Below are 27,891 nucleotides of genomic sequence, written 5' to 3'. Positions count from 1 at the left end.
TATATATATATATATATATATATATATATATATTTGTATCACTATAACAAAAGCTTCTAAACATATAATTCTGGTGTTTTACTATCATACGATGACACAACAAGCATCATTTGATGTCTTTGAAAATTTCAGAGGTCACCAGAAACCATTTTTTCCATCTTCTTTATCGTTTCCATCATGTTGATAGGACACAACAATCATCATATGATGTCTTTCTTAGTTTCAGAGGTGAAGATACCAGAAGCCATTTTGCCAGTCATCTTTATCGTACTTTGTGTCAAAGGGGAGTGGTGATCTTCAACGATGATGTTGATATGAGAAACGGGCTAAAGGTTACTGCTTCCCTTGTCAGAGTCATACAGAAATCTAGGATGGCTATCATTATTTTCTCCAGAAACTATGCATCCTCGGCATTTTGTTTGAACGAACTTGTCCAAATCCTCAAGTGTCATGCAGAAGGGAGGATGCGGATTTTGCTAGTTTTTTATGATGTACATCCATCAGAAGTAAGAAACCAAAGTGGGAGTTACGGGGAAGCGTTTGCAAAGCACGAGGAAAGATTCAATTATGATAAAGACAAGTTACAAGATTGGCGTTCGGCTTTGCGCAGTGCTGCTAATTTCTCTGGTTATCTTCACAAACGAAGGTTAGTGGTTTACAGAAACAACCTTCTTTCACACTTTTTTAATGGTCAAAACTTATTACATATAAGTATGTTTTCGGTGAACTTTGATGTGAAACTTGAATTAGTTTTTATCTAAAATTTTAATATATTTTATTTTTAAAATTTTAAAAATTAATAAATATAATTATTTTATAATTTTTCTATTTTATAATATGTTTTATATTATTTAAAGCTAAAAAAATTAACACAATTAAATTAAAATAATTATATTTATTTACTTTTAAAATTTAAGAATCTGCAGTAAAATTTAAGACAGACATAAACATAAATTTTAATTTTGAGTTAAAATTTAGGAATTAAAAAATATTTAACCTTTTAAAAATAAAAGAGAAATTCATTAAATATGATGTCTCTAAGTAATTTTGTGTTACTTCACTTAGTTTCATGTGATTTACTATATATATATATATATATATATATATATATATATATATATATATATATGGGTTTAGGTGAAATACAAAAATATCACGGCTTGAATTAATTAAAAATAGTTTAAGTCATGTACTCTAATGATAAAGGGTAAAATGATTTCTGAAAATATAACATATATTTAGCTTTTTCTTGAAAGAAATACTAAGTTGAACAAAATTTTAGTATGCCACATTAATAGACATTAATAGTCACTTTTTTTCTGTGCTAGAAATTATGTATTTGAAAATAAGGTAGTTATAAGAGAAGAAACCTTGCCATAAATATTTGATCCATATTAATCTCACACTTTTGTTATTGGCAGGGAAGAACCTGAGGACGTGTTCATAGAAAAGATTACTGAAAGGTTAGTTGGTAAGCTTAATAGACATCTCTAGCATATTATTGATAGGTTTAATTATCATTTTGGTCTCCTAATTTGTTGGTTTGGTTCATTTTGATCCCCTTATTATTTTTTTATTTAATTTGGTCCTCTAATTCTCTAAAAAGGTTTAATTTGGTGCATGTTGTTAAGTTCACGTTAAGACCGTTTTCGTACATGTCACGTGTCATTTTGTGGAATTTTTGTAATTTCCATTTTATTTTCTTTATTTTTTTTGAATTTTTTTTTGAATTTTTTTTAAAAAATATTAAAGTGTCACGTGTCACTTATGGTTGTGACACGTGTCAATTTGAGATTTTTTTATTTAAAAAAATACTACCACGTGGCAGGTCACAATTGTGCCACGTGTCAAGCTAACATTAGTTGTTTTCAATTTAATCCCTCTATTTGAAATTTTGATTCAATTTAGTCTCCTAATTTTTTAAAATGATTCAATTTTGTCCTCTCCAATTTGAGACCAAATTAATAATTAAGCTTAATTACAATTTATATATTCATGTTAAAATAATTTTTTATCATTTATACATCAAATCACTCCCTAAATACTCATGTTATTTCATTTCTTACATTTTTCACTTGTAATTTTTTACTCTTGAAATATTGTACACATGTAAAAAAATTAATAATTTTAATAGTTAGATGGAGTAATTTGATCTATAAATATAATAAAAATTATTTTAACATGTATATATAAGTTGTAATTAAGCTTAATTATTAATTTGGTCTCAAATTAGATAGGACAAAATTGAATCATTTTAAAAAATTGGGGGACTAAATTGAATCAAATTTTCAAATAGAGGCACTAAATTGAAAACAATCAATGTTAGCTTGATATGTGACACAATCGTAACCACCACATGACACTTTTTTTTAAATTAAAAAATTAAAATAAAAAAAAATTATCAAGTTGAAACGTGGCACAACTATAATGTGACACGTGACAATTTAATATTTTTTAAAAAAAGTTAAAAAAGTTAAAAATTTCGTAAAATGACACGTGGCATGTACAGGGTGTTAACGTCAACTTAACGGGCAGTGACCAAATTGAACCTTTTAAAAAGATTAAAGGACCAAATTGAACCAAAAAATAACAAAAGGGACCAAAATAAACCAAACCAACAAATTAGAGATCAAAATGGTAATTAAGCCTTATTGATACTAATAGTCCTCGAAATAAATTTATTTAATACAAAATAGTAATAAATCTAATAATATAAATAAATAGATATTCTTTACAAATAAAATATATTTTGTGAATAATATATATATATATATATATATATATATATATATATATATTTTGTAAACGAAAGTGTGACTAAAATTACAACAATTAAGGATAAATTGGTTGAATAAAAGGTTTTTTATATTTTAAAATAAATTTTCTTAAAAATTAAATGACGAGGATAAATAGAATTCGGGATGGAGATATCATTGTCATCCCATCAAAATCATGACAAAAAAAGCTTGATATTACCAAGTGTTGAATATTAAAAGAATATTTTTTTATTATTAAATATTTAAAAATAATTATATATATTTCAAATTAGAGTACTTACTAAAATTTGATGAGAACCAAAATTTTTATTAATTTTGTAAAAGTTACTTAAATAAAGTTGATAAAATTAAAAAAAAAATTTAAAAATTATAAACAAAAACAAGTATCCAAGTTTAAAAATATTTTAAATCTGTTTTTACTTTCTTTCTCTAAATTCTAATGAAATATCTGTTTTCTATAGACTAATAGAAATTACAATACTACTAGAACGAAATCGCACAAAGAATAAAATTAAACTAGTAATAATTGAAATTTAACATAGATATTTCATTTTTTTTGAACTTCAATTTATATTGAATGGTCATAAATAAGATTCATGATAATAACATTAAATTGTTATATTATAGTAAATGAAGTTTCTTTATACAATTGTGGTGATAAAATTACAATTACGATAATGGGTTAGAAAATAAGGATAACTATAGAAAAAAATCATAAAAACATTATTTTACCTATAAAAATAAACAACAAATTAAAATATTAAAAAGCAGTAAAAATGATCAAATATGTGTGTCTTAAAAACTATCTAATACACCACTCAAAGAAATTGCATACAGGAAAAAAAATAATTAAGACCATGATAAAAACTTTTCACATATCAAATTATTCGAATTATTAAGAGATAATGAAAATTATTTTAGTAAAATAAAATTTCTTCAATTGAAATAAAAGTTAAGGATCTAAGAGAATAAAGAAGGTTTTTTGATGTTACATACTAAAAGATCTAAGAGAATAAAACTCCTTTTGTATTTTTATCAAACATATGATGTGCAATAATATATGATAATGGCTTCACTGAGACTGGGTTTCATGATTCAATTCAAAGAAAAACACCAAACAATGTACTTCTAATTCATTCACTAGCATTCACACCTTAGTTAACAAGCAGTAATAACTCACCGACAAGTCTAAACTTGAATAATAAAAATCCTATGTCTAGCCATTTTTATTATAAGTTTGCATTAATGATCAAAATTATGATGTTATAAATGACTAAATTTCCACATATATGTCTAGCATGTGAAATCTATTAGTTGTTCTATCTTAATCAAGTTTCTCAAACTATCTTTCAATCAGCATGTAGTCCCACATATACAATCAATCTAGAATATGCAGTTAAAACAAAAACGCAATACAAGAGTATGGAAAATAATTATATTCAATAGTGGAATTCACAAAGAGTTAAGAATACATTATACTCAATCCCCATGGATAAGGGAGTTAGCTACTCCTTAGCATTTTGAATACTATAATAAGAATAAAGATGAATGTCCATAGACTTCAAAATGTCCATCTACCTTCTCTCATTTTAGGTCAAGTGTCTTTCTCCCCAAAAGAATTATTTTTTCCTCTCTCCCTTAAAAGAGGTTTCCCCAAAAGGGTGTTTATTTCCTAGAAGGATTTTTTTTTACCTCTGTCAAGCCCCTAATTTATAGATTTTTCGATTTGGACTAGGTTTGCACTAGAGTAACCAATTTTATCAACATCTCATCTTGCTGATAACTTTGATAATCAAATTATGTTGATATTCTTCTTAATTTCTTTGATATTTCCTCTTATTTGTAAAATATTAAATATGTAAACCAAACACTTCTCTTTTCCAATTTTATTAAATAAAACCTAAAATATCTAAAAAGGTAAAAATAAAAGATAAAAATAAACAAGAAATAAAACATGATAATGTCAATTATCAATATCACGCTAGTCGAGTTATGGAGAAGAATTTGAGGATGTTAACCGATGACATTGAGAACATGGTGTGCGGGATTGAGGAGTCCAAGGACCTCTCAACGCTCTTGGTTGAAGAGTTTGCCGGATCTCTTGAGACGCAAAAGCAACATATGAAGAAGAATAAGGTGGAGTCCCTTGATCATGCAAACAAAAGCAAAAATTAAGGAGGAGTAGGTGTTGTATACTTCAAACACTCGAGGCAAAGGAAAAGGTCAACGAGGTAGAGGAAATGATCGTGTTGGTAAAAGTCGTGCAAGACATGAAGAAAAGAAAGAACAAACTGAACAACAAAATTGGCACAAACGAGGACGAGGTCAAAGACCTTACTAAGAAGAAAATGGGCATTTTGGAAATGATTCAAAGGTTGTAATTAAAAGTCGAGGAACAGTTTGGTACTTGTAGAAGGATGTCGAGTTGGGAAAATATGATATGTGTACTATGTACCCGATCTCAAAAGTAATATTTTGAGCATGTGATAGTTGACGGAGAAAGGTTACTCAGGTTTAACGAAAGACTGGGCACTGTACTTAAAGGAAAAACTTGGACATTTGATTGCCCAAGTAGAAATGAAGAAAAATCGGATATATAAGCTAGACTTAAAGACCGTCCAAGTGAAGTGTTTGAAACTTGATGCGTGGATGAGGTAATGATGTGGCACTTTTGGTTTGGCCAATTATATTTAGATTGACTAGCCAAGCTGGTGAAGAAAGGAATGGTGCATGGATTGTCAAGCATGGAGTTTGGAAGTAAATTTTGTGAAGACTAGTGTGTACTCGACGAACAGTTGAGGACTTGGTTTCCAAGAAACTCGAAATGCCAAGCAAAGGAACAACTTAGTCTAATTCATATTGACCTATGTGGACCAATTAACCTTGATCTTTTAGTGGTAAAAGGTTTTTATTTATCTCATAGATGATTTTTCAAGAAAGATATGGGTATACTTCTTGAAGGAAAAGCCTGAGGTGTTTCAAGTGTTCAAGAAGTTCAGGGAAATGGCTCATAAGGAGACAAAAAAAATTCATTAAGGTTGTTAAGCTTGATAAGAAAGTTGACTGCACATCAGTTGAGTTCATGAAGTATAGTGAGGAGCACGATATAAGAAGATTTTTGACAAGCCCATACTCACCACAATAGAATGGTGTAGTTGAGAGGAAAAACTGAACTATTCTTAATATGGTTCAGTCCATGCCGAAGAGTAAGAATATGCCAAAGGACTTTTGGGTAGAAGTCATGTAGTGTTCCATTTATGTGCAAAATCTATGTCCACGTGCAAAGTTGAATGAAAAACACCACAAGAAGTATAGAGTGGACAAAATTCGAGTATTTCTAATCTCAAGGTGTTCGATAGTGTAGCGTAGGGCCATTTACCAGCTCAATAAAGAACGAAACTTGGAGATATGATCAATATGTATGTGTTTAATAAGTATGATGAGAAAAAAAAAAACCTACAAACTGTTATACCAGAAGGTGATATTAAGTTGTGATGTCCGAGTAGATGAAGCCAATGAGTAGAGTTGGAATACTCGATTAAAGAAATCGGTGGAGATATGAGCTTGTCAATTGTTATACCATTGGCTACAACAAATCTTGAAACCACTGATGATAAAGATGAACCATGACGACCAAGAATGCGAACCTTACAATCTTGTATGAGTCTATTGAACAAGTACATGTTGTTTGTCTTTTGAAATATTTCAAGAACATCACCTTTGAGGAGGTTATGCAAGACGAGAAGTATAGACTAACAATGGATGAAGAGATCGGTGTGATTGAGTGCAACAACATATGGGAGTTGTTCAATCTCCCAAATAAAGCTTGACCCATTGGCGTGAAATGGATATACAAGAAAATGAATGCTCAAGGTGAGATAGGGCGGTACAAAACTCAACTTGTTACTAAGGGCTATAAACAAAAGGTGTGAATTGATTATATTGATCTTTTGCACTAGTCACAAGAATGAAGACAATTTGACTATTAACTTCATTAGTAGCTCAACACAGATGGTTGATCTTTTAAATGAACGTGAAGTCAACATTTTTTACTGGAGTCTTAGAGGAAGAAATTTATGTTGAACAACCACTTCGATACATGAGAAGAGGAGAAGAGAAGAAAGTACAAAGGTTAAAGAAAGTGCTCTACGAGTTAAAGCAAGCTCTTCGGGCATTGACACATATTCCAAGGAGAATGGATATGAACAATATTTGTATGAACATGTTTTCTATATAAAGAAAAATAAAGGTACTATGATGTTTGTTGCTCTTGATGTAGATGACCACATATTCATGGGGAACAATGTTGAGATGATTTAAAGTTTAAGGGCATAATGACCAAAGGAGTTTAAGATGATGAACTTAGAATTGATTAAGTACTTCCTCGGTTTGGAAGTCAAACAAGATGAGACAAGAATTTTTGTGTCCCAATAAAGGTATAATGAGGAGATTTTAAAAAAAAGTTCAAAATGACAAACTGCAACCTGATTTTGAACCTAACGAAACCAAGTACAAAGCTCTCAAAGTTTGACGGAGGAGACCAAGTTGATGCCAACAAGTATCAAAGCTTGGTTGGAAGGCTTTGATATCTGAAGAGTACAAGTCCAAACTTACTATAAAGTGTTGGAATAGTAAGTCGATGTATGGAGGAGCTGAACTACACACATTGGAAGGCATTGAAGCATATATTGAGGTATATTTGGGGAACGATATCACTCAGCCTATACTATACTAAGTTGGATAACTACTGACTAGTAGGGTACTCAAACAGTGATTGGGCGAAGATGTTGATGACTAAAAAAGCATATTCGGGTATGTATTTTTCATGGGTCACATGGCGCTCACTTGGTTTTCAAAGAAGCAACCCATAGTAACATTGTCAATGTGTGGAGTCAAGTATGTTGCAACATCATGGGGTGTGTGTCATGCAATATGACTTAGAAATCTTCTAAGCAAACTAGAGAAGAAATAGGAAGGAGGGACTATGATACGAGTGGATAACAAGTTGGTCATTGAGTTGGCAAAGAACCCGATCAACCATAAAAGGAGCAAGCACATTGATGTGCATTTTCATTTCAATTGAGAATGTGTGAAAAAAGGCTATGTGGAGCTGGTGCACATGGGAAACCAAGATCAAGTTGTAGATATGTTTACAAAGTCGTTGCCTACTTTGTTGCTCAATATCTGCAAGAATCTGGTCAAGATGAAAGATAGAAGAAACATTTAAGTTTACAAGGGAGTTTTGTTGGATTTAAAATAAACTTAAATGTAGCAGACGATGTGAGTAGTTAATGTATTAGTCGTTGGATTCGTATGGATAGTTAATGTATTAGCGGTCAGAGTCTTATGGATAATTAATGTGTTAGTCGTTTTTAATCGTTTATAATCGTTTTTGTTTATTTTGATTATAGAGTCTAAAATATGTTAGCTTATAAATTGTATTGTTGCTTGCATCAATAACACGACAAAGAATGATTTTACTCATAGAATAACTTTGTTCTCTAAATATAGAAGTAGAATATCAAAATCTAGCAACCTTTTAACAAGATTTTACCAAATCAATCTTCACACATTTAAATAAATAACTTTTTTTGAAAATGTGAAGGCTAATCTAAGATAAAGAAATAGAGTAATACATTGTAATTTAGTGTTTTAAGAATTAATTTTGCTCTATATTTGCATACGGACGTTGAATTTTAAACGTTCGCGTAGCTATGCTGCACTTGCAAATTTGTGGCATTCCGTTATTCGTTTGTCTTCACCATTTCCTATCATGGCAGGAGAATTGGCTGGAGATGTTCTTCCTTCACCTTTAATTCTGGCCGTATGTGAGAAGCTGGGTTCTCGTCAACTCCTGAACTCTTTTGGAGACAGGATGCTGTTGGACCGTTTGAAGAGCAATCTGTTGTCCATTGATGTTCTAGCTGTTAACGCAAAACAAAAGTCGCTCAGAGATCCGCTTCTGGAAGAATAGCTTCTTGCTATCACATATAATGTGTACGCAGCAGAAGCCCTATTGGACGAACTAGACAATGCACTCTTTGAAATGAATGTGGAAGCTAAAGGGTGGATCACGTCACACAATTTTACTCGAAATTTAAATCAAGGATTGAACAAGTCCTTCATAACCTTAGATATCTTCAAAGAAAACTCCGTAAGATTGGGTTGAACGAGGCTGGTGGCACTGAGATTAGTTCAAAATCGGAGAGTAAAGAATATCAGCCTATGCCTTCAACCATAACCATCGAATCAGCACTTTCATATAACCCCTTAATGGGACCACGACCACCTGTTATGGGGGCCTTTAGTGCAGCTTATACTGGGGAAATGGCTCTCCAAAAGTTACCACCTTACAATTTGGAAGTGACTGATCGTGTTTTGGGGAGAGAAAAGGAAAAGGGTCAAATTGTGGACTTTTTACAAGACTTGACTCATAACAAAAACACAATCATGTCTATACTTGGCCTAGTGGGTCCAGGTGGGATTGGAAAGACAACACTTGCTCGTGTGGTGTATGAGGATGACAGAGTGAGGAAATCGTTTCAACTCACACTTTGGGTAACATTTCCTAGTTACGAACTTGAAGCTGAAACTTTAGCAAAGATCATACTTATTAGGCTCAAAGTTAGTTTTAACCAAGATGACGCGTTGATAGACCGCTGACTCTCTTGAGAAAGAATTTGAGTGGAAAGAAATTGCTTTTTGTGTTGGATGGATGTTGGTCCGTTCTTCGGTGGGAGGAAGTTCGAACTTGTTTTAAGTCTGCTGCAAGAGGGAGTGCCATCATCCTAACCACAAGGACAACCAAGGCTGCATTACAAATGACTGTGGATCATATTCTGCATCTAAGTTTCTTGTCCGATGAGCATTGTTGGTCCTTGTTTTCTGATCATTGTTTTGGAAACAAGAGTAGTTGTAATCCTCAGCTGGGAGTTCTGGGAAGAAGGATCTTGAGCAAATGTGGGGGTGTGCCTTTGGCTGCTAAAATGCTTGGGGGTCTCTTGCATAAGAAAGACGACAAGGATTGGATGGAGATATTGAATAGCCCACAATGGGAACAAACTAACATTAATTTTGCCACACCATTTGTAAGATTATGCTATCTTTCTCTACCTATACAATTGAAAAGATGCATAACCTACCTTGGTATGTTTCATAAAGGTTATCAATTTCAGAAGAGACAGGTAGTTCTCTTATGGATAGGAAAGGCTTTAATTCAGCGGGAGAAAAATGAAAGCATGGAAAATCTAGGTAACAAGTATTTCGATTTTCTTGTAGCACGTTCATTTCTCATAAGATCAAACAGTGGTGATGAGGCAGATTTTACCATGCACGACACCGTTCGGGATTTAGCCTTGGCTGTATCCAGAAAATCTCATTATCTATCATATCAGTCTCTATTCGGATCAGATTATGAGAGCATTGATACTTCTTTCTTGATCTCAAATATACAAAATACTGAAGAAAGTTCATCCGAGCTCTATGAACCTCAAACAGAAGAATATGCCCCCTCGAAGGATAATGTTGGCACTGCCAATATAACTCATGGCCTTGACCAACAATCTCCAGAAATTGATGCCAATTTACCTACTATTACAAATGATGTTGTGCAACCTTCTTTTGAGTCCGGGACTCAATTTGATACAGTGTGAATTTGGGATTCATCACAGCTGGCGGAATTACCAGCAAAGCTGCACAGCCTCAGAATAGAAAGGTGTTCCACTTTCATGTCCCTGCAAGATGTTTTGAAGGACAAAAGCACCAACCTCTTTGAATTGTTTATAATTGATTGTCCCTTTCTTGAGGACTTTACTGACGAACCATGCCCCACTTCCTTAAAAACACTTTATGTCCATGAGTGCAGAAAATTAGAACTCCTCCAGTCTCTCGAGAAAATGCAAAATTTTAAATTCTTGGAAAATTTGTTCATTGGTAGTAGCTGTAATACTCTAAAGTCTTTTCCAATGAACCTTTTTCCAAAACTTAAAATTCTTTGCATATGGGATTGTCCTAATTTAGAGTCCTTTTCTATGGAGGAAGGTGAATATAATGATGGTCTATCACTTGAGTCTTTGGAAATTCGGGATTGCTCCAATCTAGTGTCCTTCCCAAAAATGGGATTGCGTTCTCCCAATCTCAGAACACTTTCAGTCTCCAATTGCAAAAAAATTAGGTCACTTCCTGATTGTATGATCGATCTTACATCTCTTCAATCGGTATTTGTAATCAAATGTCCAGAACTTGAGTCATTACCAGAAAGGGGGCTACCTTCATGTCTGAAGCTGCTGTCAATTGCCTTCTGTGACAAACTTATAGATAAAAATAACTGGAATCTCAGGGGCTTGACCGTCTTCAACGTTTTGAGATTGAAAGTGGATGTATGGGATTGAAATCATTTCCACAGAAATTCCTTTTGCCTGTAAACCTTAACTCTCTATACATCAGCAAACTCACAAGTTTAGAAGTCTTGGATCACGATGGCCTTCAGAAGCTAACAGCCCTTCAGTCATTAGAGATCAACTGTTGTAAGAAACTGCAATCCTTTCCAGAATTTCTGCCTTCTTCCTTGACTTCCCTATGCATAAAAGAATCCCCATTGTTGTCTCAGAAGCTCTTGGATAAATCCAGCTCACATTGGCATAAAATAGCTCACATTTCGAACATTCAAATTGACAACAATGTCATCTCAAAAGATGAATGGTACTTCGGTGGGACAAGAGCTTGAGGTCATGGAACAAGAGCAAATAGCAGAGTTTTCTTTGGTTGTTTAAAATGGTAAATGTTGCCTGCTTTGCTATTGAGGTGTGACTATGTTTATGCTATTGTTTAGATTCATACTTAATTATTTAGTATTTTCCAATGCAAGGTAAAAACAAAATATTGCATTCTGGTTACGGATGATTCAAGGCTTTGTCCATGAAGCAGAAAAGCTTGAAAACTGAAGAAGAAGTTCTATATTTTTCATTTACAAGGAGATTTCTTGTTGCCAGCTCCATCAGCAAACTTACTTAATATTGTTGTTGCATCCTCTGTAGTATGCTCAGATAGAAATGTATTTGGAAAGCTCTTGTTTTCTACTGCCACGCTATGCTCTTGTTTCATATGTATTATAATACCACAGGGAACAAATGCTGCGTACTCTTGTTATTATTTGTTGGTGAGTGTTACTGTAAATATTTTCTATTTTTTAGGATTTAGGTGGTTGTTTCTAGTTTATCTCTTGTAAGGCTATATATAGTCATATCAGTTTATCAAATAAATGGAGAAGCACTTTCACTAATCAAATATACTTTGAGAGTTTAACCATTGGTATCAAAACTCCGTTAGGGGGTAGTAGAGTAATAGAGGAAATACAAGGACCGAGTGTGTTTGTGCAATCAGCAATTCCAAAGTTTAATAGTCAACATTATAATCATTGGAATTTTTACAGGACAATAATAGAGAACTAAATTTTAACAACTTTATCTTGTAACATGAGGTGTCATCTTGTAAGTGGTTTTGAAATATTAAAAATAAAAAATAAAAACTACTTAGAAGATGTCAACATAAGATTGTAAGAAAAAGTTGTCAAAATTTAGTAGTGAAAAAATTATTTTCCATTTTTATAATAGCTTTTTCAACGAATTCAAATTACACAACTCAAATTTGTTTATAATAAACTAATAATTTTTTGTTTTTCAATCTGATCCAAAATGTTTGAGTGTTCGTGCATCTACAATAAGATAAATTATTTAATAAATATTATCAAATCAATGAATTCTCTTTTAATATAAATTTTAATTAATAATTCGTAAATTTCTTTTTAGTGGTAGTATTTTTTATGTTTTGTTATTTTTTCAACAAAATGGGAAGGATAAGAAATAGTAAAATGTCAATTTAAAATTTTGGAGGATGCTAAATGTAACTGTAAAGAATATACTGGTACATCATTATTGTGTGTAATGTTAGCAGAAGGTCCAAGTTAATGAGACTTGAATGAAGAAACTTGGATAACTTATTTTGAAGGGAGTCCTTAAGGTTGTGGGAGCTAGTGTAACATAAATTGTGTTCATGCTACAAACTTACGTGGACTTATATCAATGATAGTCACAATAAAAAAAATTATATGTATTAGTAGAATTGAGTTTACTCGTGTAAAAATGTATAATAAAAAAGAGTTTAATTATTCGGATGGTCTTCACGATAAGGGTGTATTAATTTGGTATTCACTTTTTAAAAAGTGTCACGTGTCACGTGTCAATTTCTGATTCTTTAATTTTTTTTATAATATTTTTTTTTTTGTAAAAAAAATTGTTGTCACGTGTAGTTTCTGATGTGATACGTGGTATTATAAATAACACATGACATTCTCGCTGCTGACACATGGCAAAATAATGTCACACTGCCAAATACCATTTGTCTTGATTTCAATTTAGATTCCATACATGTCTTCTTAATTCAATTTAGTTCTCACATATTGGTTTGAAATTTATAACAAATAATAAATTTGGTTTGAAATTGGAGAGATGCTATATTGCTCTATTAGTATAACATTTTTTTGTCACTAAATTTTGTTATAAATATCAATATTTAATTTTGTAAACATATTTATACTTAATTAATTTTAATCTTATAAAAAATGAATTAAAAAATATATTTCAATTATTTAAAAAAATGGGACAAATTTGAATCAATGAGACAAAGGTAGAGATTGAATTGAATCAAAAAGATATATGTAAAGATTAAATTGAAATCAAAACAATCACATTTGATAATGACACATGGCATTGTCTGCTACGTGGAACTAACAGTGTCGCATGTCACATTAGGAACCTGACACGAGACAAACAATTTTTTGCAAAAAAAATATAAAAAAAAAACAAATATTAACACATGACATGCCAGCGATTATATATATATATATATATATATATATATATATATATATATATATATATATATATATATATATATATATATATATTTTAAAAAATATCTAATTGAACCACTTTTCAAAAGTTTGAAAATGACACTCTTTTAAAAGCAGAAACCAACTTCACACATCTCTATTAAAATAAAGACCATATGTGTAATTAAACCTATAAAAATAACTCGTCTTAATAATACATGTTTTAAATTAACTTTAATTTTTACAAATCACATCCATCCCACAAAAGACCTGTTAAACAAATAAGTTCGCACTCATAAAATACATTCATTGAGATTCTTTAGTATTCATTTTGTATAATTACACTATTTACTGACTTCATTCATTAAATAGTGCATACTACCAACAGATATAAGAAAAAATAAATTTTGGATTGAAATAGGATTTTGGTAATCCGAATTGGGTAATCCTAAAATACCACGAATAAAATCCATTTAATTCGCATGGTGAGCAAGTTAGGTATAAAAAATCTGCTTTAAAAATTTGTAAAGAAAATTAAACCTGCACCAATTACTATTATAGGTTACTAGTGTAAACACAGGCGCTATCGCGCCTGTGTGATATTATATTAGTAGATGATAATAGTATAATGTTATTAAGTTAATATATAAAATAAATGTATATTTATTAAAAATAAAATGAAATAAATAGAGAGAATAATTGTTGATGAATAAAAAAAAAGATAAACAATTTTATAAAAAATAGATAAAGATAATTATTAATTTTAAAAAATTAATAAATAATAATATTGTAAAGGGTATATTTGGTATTATAAAATGTGGACACAAAAGAGAGAATTTTCTTTATATATTGTTATAGATACACATGATGTGTGGTCTTTTGTTTGGAAAAATATCCATTCCTACGTGTTACTAAGATTCCTTTCAAAATTTAGTTTAATCGAGTTAATACATTATATGTATCACTCAACAGTTATATGGGTTCCTTTCTTTTCCGACGCTGCCATAATCGCCCAACAAAATTTATTTAAAACAATACTTTACGGGAAATTGCTTCAAGGAAAGTTAAATAATTGCTACCAAACTCATTTTTTAGTGTACAAGATTTTTCTTCTTATCTTTGGGGAAAATTCTTGATAAAATAAATAAAAACAACTTTTTTCTATAAAATAAAAAATAAAATCTTATAAAACGCTTGGAATAAAATCATCTTATAAAATTCTTTCTCTCTTTACTTTATTTCTGTCTAATTATTAAAAAAATCTTGGAATAAAGTCTAAATTTGATGGCTTATAGAAAATTCATATGGTAAAAGGAGGCGTATTCAATTGGAAGAATGTTATGAAATGCGAAAAACATATTAAACAAAAAACATTTATTTAGAAATTTATCAAATTATTACCACCATCTATTCTCTCTCTTATATATTTTCTCTCTTAAAACTGATATATGTCAATATACAGTAAAATAATTCATTATAAAATGTAAGATGAAGTTGAATATATATTAAAAAAATTAAACATAATATATGTGAGATGTGGGAAGATTAAATTTAATGATCTAGTACTTGCTAGGTGTTAGAATCCTGCCAAGAAGTTTTCAAGAACTGATACGTGTCTTTGTTGTTGCATGCATGCCTAATCATCTTTTTCTCACTAAGTTAAGATAAATTAAATATAACATCACATTTCATATCCTCCATATATGGCAAGCTATAACTTCTTGCTTGAAATTCATGATTATGGTAAGAGTGGTTAAACATCAATATATACTCTTATACTCTTTTCCAGACAAACCAAATTCAGCTATACATTTTGATTGCTCTTTATAGGTTTGATTACCCAAAATCTCTAACAAGTTCATAAAGAATGGTGTGGCATGAAAAGGGGAAGGATTCAAGAAAACTACCATATCTAAACAACTCATTTATATTGTATTTAATATTTAAAACTCTCATTTATGATAATCATTATTTCTCTTACACCAACCAGTTTTTTTTTTTTTTTTATTTCTAAATAAACACTCTGTACTCTACCTCCCATATTCTAAGCATTGTGAGACGGAAAGTAATCAAAATGACAGAATGTTCTACTCTTTTCACAATGTTCTACTCTAACAACTTGGAAAACAAAAATATGAGGTGCTAGAATGCAATGAAATGGAGCAGTAGAGCCAAAGGAAAAAAGTAGAGTAACAAAACTAAAAAAACCAACACATGATTGATTGAAACAATGATTTAGCCAGTAACATCAATCTCAAAATGTTAAACCCTAAACCCATCACTTATGATTTTTTCCCAATTAATGGAGGGTTTCCGATTCCTTCCCTTGCACAAATTTTTGGATGGTGAAAGGGATTTTGTGATCATGAATGTTAACCTCAACCTGAACCCCGTCTTGGTGTGGCAGGAGGAGCTGGACCGCGAACGCACAAATGTGTTATTACTACATTTGATTTGTTATCTACGAACATTTACGTTATTTACGATCATATTTCGTTGATAAAAAAATTTATCTACAAAAAATATTTCGTAAATAATTTTTCCTAAATAATACCCGATTTTTTTGTAATGACTTAACATGATGCAGCTCGAGTATCGTACGATCAATATTTTTATCATCATAAATCTTGTTCAAGAGAACACACTAATGCCTATAAATTGCTTCATGCATACTATAACACATCACAAAACTCATAAGAACATATCTGCAAAATCAAAGAATGGCTTATGTGAGGCTTGCTCCTTTGGCTCTCTACTTGCTTGCCACTTCAAGTACGTAGCATTAATTCCATTCTTCTTCTTCATATTTTTTTCATCATTTCTGTTTATATGTTTATGTGTTCTGACTTTGAAAACATCATTTCACAGTAATGTTTCCGATGAAGAAGATAGAAGCAGCAGATTGTTCAGGTGCTTGTTCACCGTTTGAGGTGCCACCATGCGGGTCACGTGATTGTCGCTGTATCCCTGTTGCACCATGTGTTGGTTTCTGCACTAATCCAAGTGGACTTTCATCTGTGGCGAAGATGATAGATGAACATCCCAACTTGTGTCAATCTGATGATGAATGCATGAAGAAAGGAAGTGGAAATTTCTGTGCTCGTTATCCCAATAACTACATCGATTATGGTTGGTGCTTTCACTCTGATTCTGAAGCACTTAAGGGATTCTTAGCCATGCCTGCAGCAATCACCAAGTAATATGTGAAGGCCTGTGAAAAAGTGGTCATGCATGATGCATCTTCTAATACTTTATTCAATAAAAGCTTATGATGCATCTAATGCTATAAATAAAAAGAGTGTTTCATTCAAATCTTAGTTTCTGGCTAATTTCTTTTGTTGGAAATACGTAGGAAAAAAAGAGACAAGGTTACATCAAGAAAATAAAAATGGATACATTGGTGGAGAAGTTTGTTAACCTAATATAACTGTTGGTTGCTTAAAATAGCCTTAGCAGATGTTTAAAAAAATTCCAACGGAAGAATCCCAGCTTATTCTTGCAGTGGCAACACACGATTTCAAGCAGTGGAGATCAAGAGTCTCAAAACTTTGGCTTCCATATACCAAACTAGGGATGGTAATATGGGCTGTCCCGACCCGTTTATACCCGGTCCGCATAAGGTCCGCACATCGTAGGCTGGTCCGTCTCGTCCCACACAATTTATGCAAGCCTGCGATCACTAACCTGTCCCGCATATTATTTGGTTCGCAGGCTCGTGGGCTGACCCGTTTTTTTTATTTTTTTAAATTTTTTTTAATTCTTATGGTAAAACTTTCAATGTTTAAAATTGAGAAACTTTAAGAAGTTCACAAAATTAAGTAAAGACTTTGGGTAGTTGGATGATAAATTGATAATTCAACATTTTCATCATATTTATATTCATACTATGATATACACAATGTATTCTTTAAATTTTAGTACATTAACAAATATATAATGCTTGTCTTTTTCAGTTATACAAGATTTTGGAACGTTAATGCAAGAGTCCATAAAAAAAGTAACTAATATACACAAGTGCAATTTTTTTATGCGGGTTTGTGGGTCGGCCCGCGCGGGCTGCCAACTGTGAGCTTATGTGGGTCGGGCTACTGCGGGCCTGTGGGTTCACTATTCTGGTCCGCCCCGCGTTTTTTTGCACGGATCTACGTGCTGACCCGACAGGTGAGACCCATATTGTCATCTCTATACCAAACAGAGTTAAAATTATAAGCATAAGTAGTGTCAACATGTTAACTCAACAAATATTGTTAACTAACACTCTTAATTAAGGGTTTTTTTTATCATTATGATTTAATTTCCTTTTGAAATTATCAGCCCTACAAGTTTAAAAAAAAATTGCATATGGACAAGTCAAGCCAAATTAGTACGACTTCATAACAAAGAAGTCGTGTCAAGTTGAAGCAACTCCACTTTATATAAACTGAAGTCGTGTTAAGTAATAACGACTTTATAAAAAAAATAAAACTAGTTAGAGTGAAGTTGTCACGACTTGAAACGACTTTAGTTTTGGAATGAAATAAATTAAAATCGTATCATCTTGTGACGACTTCACTTTAACTATTTTTTTGTAAAAATCGTCAATACTTGACACAACTTTAGTTTACATATAGTAAAATCGCTTCAACTTGGATATCAAATTGTTATTATTTGATATGCTTATTTTTAATGGATATCAAGTTGTTATTTTTTGATACGCTTATTTTCAAAATAATAAGATACGATACGTGATATATGCATATTAAAAAATATTAAATAATTTTCAAAATATGATAAATATATTATTGTTATTGTGTTAATCTAAATTAAAATCATATACATTAAAATTGTTAAAATAAAAAAAATTATAAATTGTTATTATCATAGAAGTACTACTACTTTATATATTAAATACTTCATTAACAAATATCAATATAGTATATAAAATATTAAACACAAATACATAATCCAAATTGAAATATCAGTTCATCATAGCTTTTGAGGCATGTCACAATTGTGGTAAAAATTAACTATAATAATACTAAAAAATACACATAATTGAGTATTGTAGAACATGATAACTCTTTTATTACTACTTAGTTTAAGTATTAAAATTACTGAAATGTGCACGGTGAATGTAAAATTTAGATACTTAATTCAAGTTTCAAATTTAGATACTTGACTTTTTCAAAAGATAAAAATAGGTAAGTTGTTGCAGGTGGCTTTTATTTTTAATATCCTAGTGATGTGTATATATAATATTAATTTGTTAACTATTTTTTTAAATTTTTAAATGAGACTTATTACAACCTTCTATGTAACTACGCATTTACACTTTAAAATTGTGTAATATATAAGATACATTTTATAAGAAAAAAGTGATGGGTAGAAGTGTTCATCCATCAACAACCATTTTATATATAAGCAATGTGCTGGGCAAATATAATATAAAATCCTTAGTCGAAGAACCTTCTTCGAAAAGACAATAGGTTTCCAATAGGATTAACAACCGTTGGATCCACATTTATGAGTAACAGAATGCAAAATGTAGCAATTTGAATATGAATATTTGGTGAGTAAAATGCACAATTCTATGTAATAAACTATTGAGTCCAAATAGATAGGGTTTTGCATTTCAAATTTAAACAGAGTCATGTTGCAAAAGATCGTAGCTTCCATGATTGAATACTTTGCTTCAGATCATTTATTCCAGAAAGGTCCAAAATATTGAAACGGGTATATCTACAGACCAAACATCAAAAGATTAGGGAAAAGTGTGAAAAGAAAAAAAGGATGAAACAGGAAGAGAAAGCCTGTGTGGTGAGTCATCACATCATACAAAAACTTACCCTCCAGAATATCTTGCCGTAAATAAGACCATAAGGAATAGGACCAAATTTTCTAGAATCACGGCTGTCATACTTGTTATCTCCCTCTACCCAAACGCTACCCTTTGGAACCTGTACAGGGAAGGTATACTTTAACCATGGAATCTCAAAAACACATACAGTAATGGAAAAGTGGATTAATGACCAAATTCTCTACACCAAAAAGCTATCAAATATCTAAATAGAATAGAAGTTATCAGAGACCAAGCCCATTCTTAATGTGAAAAAGGTATACTTTAACCATGGAATCTCCAAAACACATACAACAATGGAAAAGTGGATTAATGACAAAATTCTCTACACCAAAAAGCTATCAAATATCTAAATAGAATAGAAGTTATCAGAGATCAAGCCCACTCTTAATGTGAAAAAGCTATCATAGTATTATTGAGAGAGTAGAGAAATATCCATTCTTATTTAAAAAAACTGATATGGGTTTGTGTAACCTGTACAAGAGAGAATAACATATTGCAATCCACGTTCTATAAGTCTATACTGTCGAGGAGATAAACTAGGAAGCAAGCAACTATCTAACACCTAAAAATCAGGGATTTTTGTCAAATCATCATAAACAAATAAATAAAACTAATTCTAATGTTAACAATTCAACAGAAGCTAGGATCCCAGTTAGCAGTCATCCCATAATCAAAATGATAAAATAAAAATGGGACTTTAATTTATAAGAAGAAATTGACCATACCACAACCGTCTTAGGCATATCATTGTTCTCAGGATATGAAATGTGTGTAAAATTATCATCCACCAAGTCCTTGGTCTCTGGATTGGTACTGTATGTAATCCTATCACCCTCCAATCCAATCACACGTTTGGTCAGAAAGTGTGCAGGTTTTTGAGGGTCGCACAAGACTACAATATCTCCACGATCAACTTTACCAAATCGGGTTGAGATCTTTTCAGACAAGAACACACTTGGTGTCGAATCGATTGTAGGAACCATGCTAGGACCAAAGGTCTGCAGCATTGGAAATGGTTACTTACAAAAGTATAATTTAAGACGATAGACACAGAAATCAGGCTTACCGCTAAAGGGTTGATCAGATAGGTCTTGACAACATGTATATAACACAAGCCCTTAAATATAGACCCCAATGTCATCACTGCACTTTTAATCTTCTGGTACAGAACCCAAATATTGTCACCCTTTGTGCAAAGCAAGAGCTCTGTTCACCATTAGTAAACCAAATAGTTGTCAGATGTGAGTGAAGGGGAAAAGCTGAGAGCATGGTGTTGAAACGGCCAGAAGCAATAAGCTCTGCAAAGACGGGTCCAAACAGAAAAATATACCATTTTCTTAGCCCTTTCAATATCTTGGATCAGTAATGCCATGTGGTTGCTGGTTTCTACTTTCTAGTTTCTAACCCTAACTTTTAGATCACGATAAATAACCACTTTTACCACTAAAAAAATATGTTGCATTTCTTTCACTATCCAAACAAATTCAAAATTTGATAATTCAAAAGGATTTAAAGAGTTCGTTGGAATGATCTTCCGGAATGCTACAGTTAAGGATTCAAAAATTAACCCGAGTGATTCACAATCAACATTCTAACACGGTATCCTTAGTTGAAAAAAACACTTGAGGAGAAACAACAGCAACAATAGCACTATCGTCTTTCAATCCCATCAAGCATAAAATATGAATTAAATTAATCACACAACAAAAGGGGAAAGGAGTGACCTGGTGTGGGAGTGGCAAGGGTTGCGTTTCAATTTCTCGGAAGCACCAGGTTAGGGTTTCAATTTGGGGAGAATCAGGACTGAAAAGAAGTTGATGGAACCACCCTGCTCCTTGCTGCAATTGGAGATGTAAAAGGGGAAGAATAATAAAAGGGAGACCCAATCCCTTCAAAATAAATTGTACTGGAATGGTAAAGTGAAGTACATATCTTTAAACGAGCATAATATACTTTAAAAAAAAAATAGTGTGTATTCAAAAATTTAATTTATATTTAAGAAATTGATTTAATTTTAGATGTAAATGTTTATGTAAAAGTTATAATATATGTTTTTTAAAAAATAATATTATTTTAATTTTATTATTGTTTGTGTCCAATAAAAACTTATTTTAGATTAGATCAAATAGCTATTTTATTTGGAAGATAAAAATTCCCTTTACAAATTAAACGATATTTATTTTAAGAAAATACTTGAGCTTTTACAAGTTTTTCATTTCAATTTAAACTGTCATCTTTTTCTCTAAAACTAATTTATCTATTTCATCATATTCCAATAATCATGTCTTCCATATATGCAAATAGTATAATCTTGAAGATTCATTAAGATCATAAAAGAGATTCTTCATAAAAAAAAATACCACGTTTCAAATCCAGAAAAAAATATCCATGTATATCTCTTCTAATAAAGTCTTATAAAAAAAACATTTGCAACAAAAGAAAATATTTCTTCATGATCAATTTTATAAGTTTGAGCAAATCTCTGCTACCAATGTGAGTTTATATTTATCTAGTTTTTCTTATCTTACATTTCACTGTAGCACTCTTGAGTGCCTCTTGACTGAAACTAGAATGTTTTCAATGACAGTTTCTAGATTGTACTAAAATTGCTGAGGATGAAGTTTTACAAATGAAACTTCACCACTCATTCTAACTCCTAATTGGTAGTGAGCCAAAGTTCAGGGGGTCGTTAGTGTTAGTAGCGAATCCTTTGCAGTAACATTGTAAAGTGCTTAAACTTTGAGTCTATCAACAACAAGAATGCTTTGTTTTGATATGTATATATATACTGCCATTTCTCTCCCTCCTTTCTTACTTTAAACCCCATGAATTGAATAGATGTTATATGATATTCATTTTCTAACCACATTCAACTAATATGTAAAGATATTAGTAATTATATTTGATTTTAGACTTAATTAATAATTTAGTAATTTAATTTATTGATATGATTAATTTTGATTACTTTATTATTTTTTGATTCAATTTAGTATTTCAATTTTTTTTTTAAATTCAATTTAATTCCTTCTTTTAACCATATACACATTATACGAATTGAAAACCATATACACATTTCCTGATAACATGTACGGATTCAAGCATTATACGGTGAGAGAATACATAACATTCCTTATAAAGAAATGAGTTTCAGACAGAACCCCTGTCATTGAACAGTTGGATAATCCTTGAATAGAATTTGCTCCATATGCAGTGTCTTCAATTACTCACACTTAACTTTCAGTTCAACAAAAGTGAAGTGTTTGAACAATTTCTATTTCATTTCACGTGATTTCACCAATAACAAATTTATCAAGTAACGGAGTAATAATTGTAGAAATGCAACTGATATATTTAAATTATTGTTTCCTCCTGCAGCAATGAGCGAGTCTAATACATCACAAACGCGATGCTCATTACTTATCCTGACACCAATTTTAGTAAAATATCCTTTTTTAAACACAAATTCCTTTCTAAATGTCTTCCAAGAAAGATGTTAATAACACTCGTCCAGATATCTAAAAATTGACTGTTTCTAATAAATTAATCAGAGTTTCAGAATATATATTGAGAAGTATTGCTAGCAGATTTTAGATGCATTGCTAAATAGAGAATGAAACTAAGATGTTACATGAATTTCCTGAAAATAGTGCTGAAGAAAAGTGCATAAACCTAAAGATTATATTCGTTGTTAACCATAATGTAAGGTAAGGATGTAGGGGCTAACAATATGAACAAAGGTAAAAGAATCAAAACAAGGTGAAAGAGCATCTCAAGTATCAACTAAAATCCAATTTTAAGAATCTCTGAAATAAAAGAATCAGAGATCAATCCACATACCCGAAATTATAACTATGCGATTCTGATTTAGAGTTATCTGTCCTAAAGTAATACCCCCAAGAGAAAATGTTATTATCACAAAGATGCAATCCCTTAAATGCGGTATAAGCCAATTCATCTCATCCTTTCATTTCATTCAACTTATCCTCGTGCCATTTACAGAAGCATTCCAGGGCGTCCCTCATCCATGCATGCCGGAGGCTTTCAAGTGCCTCCGACACATCTAGCCAACTCCGATTTCTGGTGCTTTGCTCGGGCCATAACTCAAGTTCCTCCTTCACAAACAATGCAAACATTGCTGCTCTACATAAACCTTCGGGACTAAACTCGTCTTGATGGGTCTTACTCCTAAACTCATAATATCCAAGAAAATCCTGACATCCAATAAACATCGGCATCAACAATCGCTTAGCAACATACATCGAAATGACAAGATCATAAGCCAATGTATAAATATTGATCAGCATTGTTTGCCGTTAAAATATTACAAACCAAGTACAAATATCAGGGGTCAATAATAAGATAATTACGGGATCAGCAGCACACCGAAACAAAAATATATGAACCAAAACCATGTAATATCTATCACTTCTGCTAAATTCTAAGAAATGAAGGCATACATAAATTAAATGCTAATAGGATATGAACACTGAGAAAACATCACAAAAGCTAACTATTGTAGTGGAGAGCCCAAGGCCCCCCACCAGGATGAGTGACTCAAGTCCCCAACCTCGTAACTAGATCCTAACACCAACCACCTTGTCCCTCCTTTCACTAGTCCTGGGTTAACACAAAAACGCCAATATCACTACCCACACCCCTTTGATACACGGAGGACAACTCTGTAAGCAATTGATAAGATCCTTGGGAGAACCACACCACAAAACTTGGCTATATAAATTGGAGAGCACAAGGCCTTATAAACCTCACATCATCCCATACTTCAAAGTGGACTCAAGTCCATACATTTGATCTAAACATAGTTTAGAGTCATTCAACCAAATTTAAATGATATTTTGGCCTCATGCGTTCTCACTCAGATGCAAAAGTTGCAAACATACTTAGAGCAAACCTTCACTGCAATTATCAGCAGTGACCAAGACTCCAACTCATAGCAACATAATTAACACAAAAATGATATGATTTACACACAAGCTTCCTAGATTCCCACTATAAACAACTAAGAAGGCCATATCCAACTATGTGATCCTAGATTCCTACTATGAAACCATTAAAGCATACAGATGAAACAGTCTTTTTAAGATATTGCATACGCTCAGTAACTATACAGAACCTCAAAAATATAAATGCTACAGTAGATAAGATTTTCACCATTAGGTCTCCTCTAACTCCTGCTTCTTCTACAGCTTCCCTTGCAGCTGCCTCCTCAACAGTTTCGTCATTCTCCCAACCTCCCTTTTAATGGAAAAAGGATATCACAATAATCAGAAACTAGATGTCCATGAAAAGTTCTTTCAGAAAGCAATGCACTAATGATCTCAACCAGATTATATTACACAACAATACAAAATTAAGTAGCAGAAATCATTTTAAACAGAGGGCTAAGTTGCAGTCAATTTACTGTGAGGCAGGCAGCAATATATTTATCATATAATATCAACATGTTCAGAATATATAACAAAATTTTACAATAAGGTCTAATTTACAGAGGGGACTGAAAAATAGTCATCGTATCTTCAACAAATGGTACCTAACTTTTTGTATAACTTAAATCCAGAGAAATATAGAGAAATAATTTCCCATACACAAAATGCAAGTCTTGAGAACGGAATCTTAGTGATTTTACCATCTCGTCCAAACAGATAAAAAACTATTTTATTCATCAATGAACAATGTGCATAAAAGTTGGAACAGAACCTGAACCACTGAGATAAAAAAAAAAGTCCCCATTATTTGTATGTATTAGAATATAGCGTCTATGGATGTTGAACTGTAAGTAGACTATATATAATCTGCATAACAATCATGCATATAATAACATTCAATTCAATTCTCTCATTCAAATTATGGCTTTTCAATATACATGTCAATATTTTCTATAAACAAATCCTTTCAGAGGAAAGATCCTAGAGTAAATGTAGGCCAAAAGATAATGCTTTTTGTCAAAACCTTGTAACCTTAACCAGGAGCCCCAAAATCCTTAATCTCCTACGATCAGTCAATTCAAAAAAAGAGATTAGTAGCAGACACCACCCAATCGACCTGCTCCGAACAATATACCTTTGGAAACAAAAGACCAGGTCCACTTGGTGAATTAATCATAAGCACTTGAACAATCTTCTCGGAACTGGAGTCACCATTAGAACTTTTATATCTAAATGGAACACACCTGAAACCCAATGAGCATCTTCAAGTCAGATCGTTCGGTAATACATACATACTTACATAATATATACAAGTTCATTGAATATAAAAATAGCAATTCCTAGCCCAAAATCGTCCATTGCTGTAATCAAAGCTGCTCAATTAAAAGGCTAATTATTAGTCAGCAGATATCTTCAACATTTTCCCACATTAAGCTTCGAAGACAAAATTCATATTGTTACTACTACATTATCAGATTGCATTAAAATTTTAAATTAATTTACAGTGAGATATTTGGATTAGTCAAGCTGATATAGCCTGCATGATGCCAAACAAGAAACAATCTTAAAACCTACAACATTCATGTGAAAGAGACAAGATTAAAAATTTCAATCAAACAAAAAAAAACAAATGATTTTATGGCACAGCCGAAACTAAAAAATACTAAAATGTTAAGGAAAATATAAACATTCAATGTCAACAAAAAATTAACATCATTAAATCCTATCAAATTTCGGGGATTCCATGCATCGCTAATGTGCAAAGTTCCGTATGCATGAGATTCATGATTTAGCATTATCTCCATAATCATTTAACTTTCCAAGCAATCACCAAAAAATGCACAAGCTAAATTATTATATGCACAAAATAAACCATTATGAAGACCAAAGTTTAATTGTTTCAAACTTAAAAAACTTGAAAAGTATCTCAAAAGTCAACCTACAGTTACCAAATAATTTTGGCGTACTACAACAGGCACATTAAGTCAAAGCACCAAAATAAAACTTGTTCATTTTTTTAAATTAGTTCAGTATCCCCTGTAGCAAAACTATACTTCTGTCTTTAAATCCACGTGCTTCATAACCAATTCCTTCAAAATCAATGTATTTTGCTACAAAAACACGCTAATCCATACCAAAACGGAATAAAAAGACCCATGTCTCAATCTATTAAAAGATCTTCCAAAATCCCATTAGTTTAACACTATTACAGAAAACACCGTCATTACAATACATTATTTAATTCTATATTAAAACCCACTTTTTTTCTACTCTATCGCACATGAATGATCAATAAAAAACAGGTTTTAAAAACGGTCAAAAGGTTTTCGAAAAAAATTGTGGCCAAACTGTGCAATTTCCTGCCATTTGAAAAAACTTCACATAACTGCGATCGTAATGTAAGTGATCAAGATCAACTCACCATACAATGTTCCTTGACATGCATGAATATCAACATCAATAAAGACAAATAATTATAAAAATCTATCCAAAACAAATAGTAAATATAAACAAAAACAGTGTTAACAAAAAAAATTAACATCAGAGCATCACGACCATCCAGTCACCATCGCAATTTCTCAACTAAACCAAACAAAAAAAAAAAAAAACATAACAATATTCCCTCGCGTCCGTTCGAAAACGACATTTATTATTTATTTTTTCACCAACAATTTGTTCAAAGAAACGAAACGAGAAGACGATGCAAAAGGGAAGAACGTGAAAATGCGTCGTTTTACCCAGCAACAAGACGATAACCGTTCTCGTAGCGCTGCTGATGCCGCCCCGTACGCGCCACCAATTCAGACATAATAGCGATTCCCCCCAATCAATTCTGGAACAAATCCTTCGCCATTGCAATGAGAATGCACCGTTCCTTCTCTGATCGCGCCCGCACCCGCACCCGCACCAGATCACGATCTATTCGCCAAGCATCGTTCGTGCCTCTTCCTGTTCTTCTAATCTTAGGGTTTGGTTTTCGGAGGGAGAGAGAGAGAAAGAGAGAGTGAAAAACGCATACGAAAAAGAAAGTGAAAACGGAAATGAAATCTAAACGCAAACGAATTGATCCAAATGAAGCGAAGCGAAACGAAACGAAAAGCGCTTCGAACGGATCGATACAGAGGGTCAAAGTCACGTGGAGCGTGGTCAACATGTGGGGCCTATTTTTGTAGCCAGTGTCAGCGTATCCCCTGCTGCGGGGACCATGGGTTCTTCCAATGGAATCACGACACGTTGACATTTGTGGTTTGAGCAGCAGAAAGGAGGAACATGATAGGGTGGGTGTTGCGGTGGGGTGTGGTCCGCGAGGTATCAGATTGGAATGCGGTTGAAGAAGTCAGCGGATGGAGAAGGATGTTTGTTTTGGCATTAGTGAGAGGATTTTGTAGGGTCCTCTTTTTTGTCCTTTTATTTTTTAAAAGTTAAAAAAGAAAAAAAAAAATG

At 32.0% G+C, this 27,891-nt stretch overlaps 5 protein-coding genes across 6 annotated transcripts; 3 read left to right on the top strand and 2 right to left on the bottom strand.

Annotated features, from left to right (window-relative positions):
- Positions 1 to 110: 110 nt before the first annotated feature.
- Positions 111 to 8,642, top strand: LOC114168451 (TMV resistance protein N-like). Its single transcript, XM_028053266.1, has 3 exons — positions 111 to 646; positions 1,422 to 1,463; positions 8,558 to 8,642. Exons 1-3 carry the CDS (start codon positions 114 to 116, stop codon positions 8,607 to 8,609), a joined length of 627 nt encoding a protein of 208 aa, XP_027909067.1. The 5' UTR covers positions 111 to 113; the 3' UTR covers positions 8,610 to 8,642.
- Positions 8,643 to 8,794: 152 nt separating this feature from the next.
- Positions 8,795 to 11,933, top strand: LOC114170684 (putative disease resistance RPP13-like protein 1). The gene is made up of 2 exons (XM_028056211.1): positions 8,795 to 11,552; positions 11,644 to 11,933. The coding sequence occupies exon 1, from the start codon at positions 9,599 to 9,601 to the stop codon at positions 10,427 to 10,429; it is 831 nt and encodes a 276-aa protein (XP_027912012.1). The 5' UTR covers positions 8,795 to 9,598; the 3' UTR covers positions 10,430 to 11,552; positions 11,644 to 11,933.
- A 4,423-nt stretch (positions 11,934 to 16,356) lies between these two features.
- On the top strand, positions 16,357 to 17,036 carry LOC114170613 (albumin-1-like). The gene is made up of 2 exons (XM_028056128.1): positions 16,357 to 16,437; positions 16,534 to 17,036. Exons 1-2 carry the CDS (start codon positions 16,386 to 16,388, stop codon positions 16,863 to 16,865), a joined length of 384 nt encoding a protein of 127 aa, XP_027911929.1. The 5' UTR covers positions 16,357 to 16,385; the 3' UTR covers positions 16,866 to 17,036.
- Positions 17,037 to 19,009: 1,973 nt separating this feature from the next.
- Positions 19,010 to 21,413, bottom strand: LOC114168776 (mitochondrial inner membrane protease subunit 1-like). Of its 2 annotated transcripts, none has more exons than XM_028053718.1 (5): positions 21,229 to 21,413; positions 20,571 to 20,710; positions 20,230 to 20,502; positions 19,491 to 19,601; positions 19,010 to 19,383 (listed from the first exon to the last, which is right to left on the bottom strand). In XM_028053718.1, the coding sequence occupies exons 2-5, from the start codon at positions 20,643 to 20,645 to the stop codon at positions 19,342 to 19,344; spliced, it is 501 nt and encodes a 166-aa protein (XP_027909519.1). In that variant the 5' UTR covers positions 20,646 to 20,710; positions 21,229 to 21,413; the 3' UTR covers positions 19,010 to 19,341. The 2 variants fall into 2 exon arrangements, with proteins under 2 accessions (XP_027909519.1, XP_027909520.1); XM_028053719.1 differs by having other exon boundaries at positions 20,571 to 20,802; positions 21,229 to 21,403.
- Positions 21,414 to 23,273: 1,860 nt separating this feature from the next.
- On the bottom strand, positions 23,274 to 27,608 carry LOC114168980 (nudix hydrolase 16, mitochondrial). Its single transcript, XM_028053985.1, has 4 exons — positions 27,186 to 27,608; positions 25,583 to 25,691; positions 24,674 to 24,757; positions 23,274 to 23,715 (listed from the first exon to the last, which is right to left on the bottom strand). Exons 1-4 carry the CDS (start codon positions 27,254 to 27,256, stop codon positions 23,461 to 23,463), a joined length of 519 nt encoding a protein of 172 aa, XP_027909786.1. The 5' UTR covers positions 27,257 to 27,608; the 3' UTR covers positions 23,274 to 23,460.
- Positions 27,609 to 27,891: the final 283 nt, after the last annotated feature.

The sequence above is a fragment of the Vigna unguiculata genome, chromosome 11 (assembly GCF_004118075.2).
Source record: "Vigna unguiculata cultivar IT97K-499-35 chromosome 11, ASM411807v1, whole genome shotgun sequence".
Classification (NCBI taxonomy): Eukaryota; Viridiplantae; Streptophyta; class Magnoliopsida; order Fabales; family Fabaceae; genus Vigna; species Vigna unguiculata.
This window is presented reverse-complemented; position numbering and strand designations above follow the sequence as displayed.

Excerpts from the sequence above, each read along its gene's own strand:
- LOC114168451 (XM_028053266.1), top strand. The coding sequence starts at position 114 with ATGTCTTTGAAAATTTCAGAGGTCACCAGAAACCATTTTTTCCATCTT. Across the intron at positions 647-1,421 it reads GGTTATCTTCACAAACGAAG|GGAAGAACCTGAGGACGTGT; the intron begins GTTAGTGGTTTA and ends TGTTATTGGCAG. Across the intron at positions 1,464-8,557 it reads ATAGAAAAGATTACTGAAAG|GAGAATTGGCTGGAGATGTT; the intron begins GTTAGTTGGTAA and ends CTATCATGGCAG.
- LOC114170684 (XM_028056211.1), top strand. The coding sequence starts at position 9,599 with ATGACTGTGGATCATATTCTGCATCTAAGTTTCTTGTCCGATGAGCAT.
- LOC114170613 (XM_028056128.1), top strand. The coding sequence starts at position 16,386 with ATGGCTTATGTGAGGCTTGCTCCTTTGGCTCTCTACTTGCTTGCCACT. Across the intron at positions 16,438-16,533 it reads CTACTTGCTTGCCACTTCAA|TAATGTTTCCGATGAAGAAG; the intron begins GTACGTAGCATT and ends ATCATTTCACAG.
- LOC114168776 (XM_028053718.1), bottom strand. The coding sequence starts at position 20,645 with ATGACATTGGGGTCTATATTTAAGGGCTTGTGTTATATACATGTTGTC. Across the intron at positions 19,602-20,229 it reads ATATGCCTAAGACGGTTGTG|GTTCCAAAGGGTAGCGTTTG; the intron begins GTATGGTCAATT and ends TTCCCTGTACAG. Across the intron at positions 19,384-19,490 it reads ACGGCAAGATATTCTGGAGG|ATATACCCGTTTCAATATTT; the intron begins GTAAGTTTTTGT and ends TTTGGTCTGTAG.
- LOC114168980 (XM_028053985.1), bottom strand. The coding sequence starts at position 27,256 with ATGTCTGAATTGGTGGCGCGTACGGGGCGGCATCAGCAGCGCTACGAG. Across the intron at positions 25,692-27,185 it reads GGTTATCGTCTTGTTGCTGG|GTGTGTTCCATTTAGATATA; the intron begins GTAAAACGACGC and ends ATTGGGTTTCAG. Across the intron at positions 24,758-25,582 it reads CTGGTCTTTTGTTTCCAAAG|GGAGGTTGGGAGAATGACGA; the intron begins GTATATTGTTCG and ends TTCCATTAAAAG.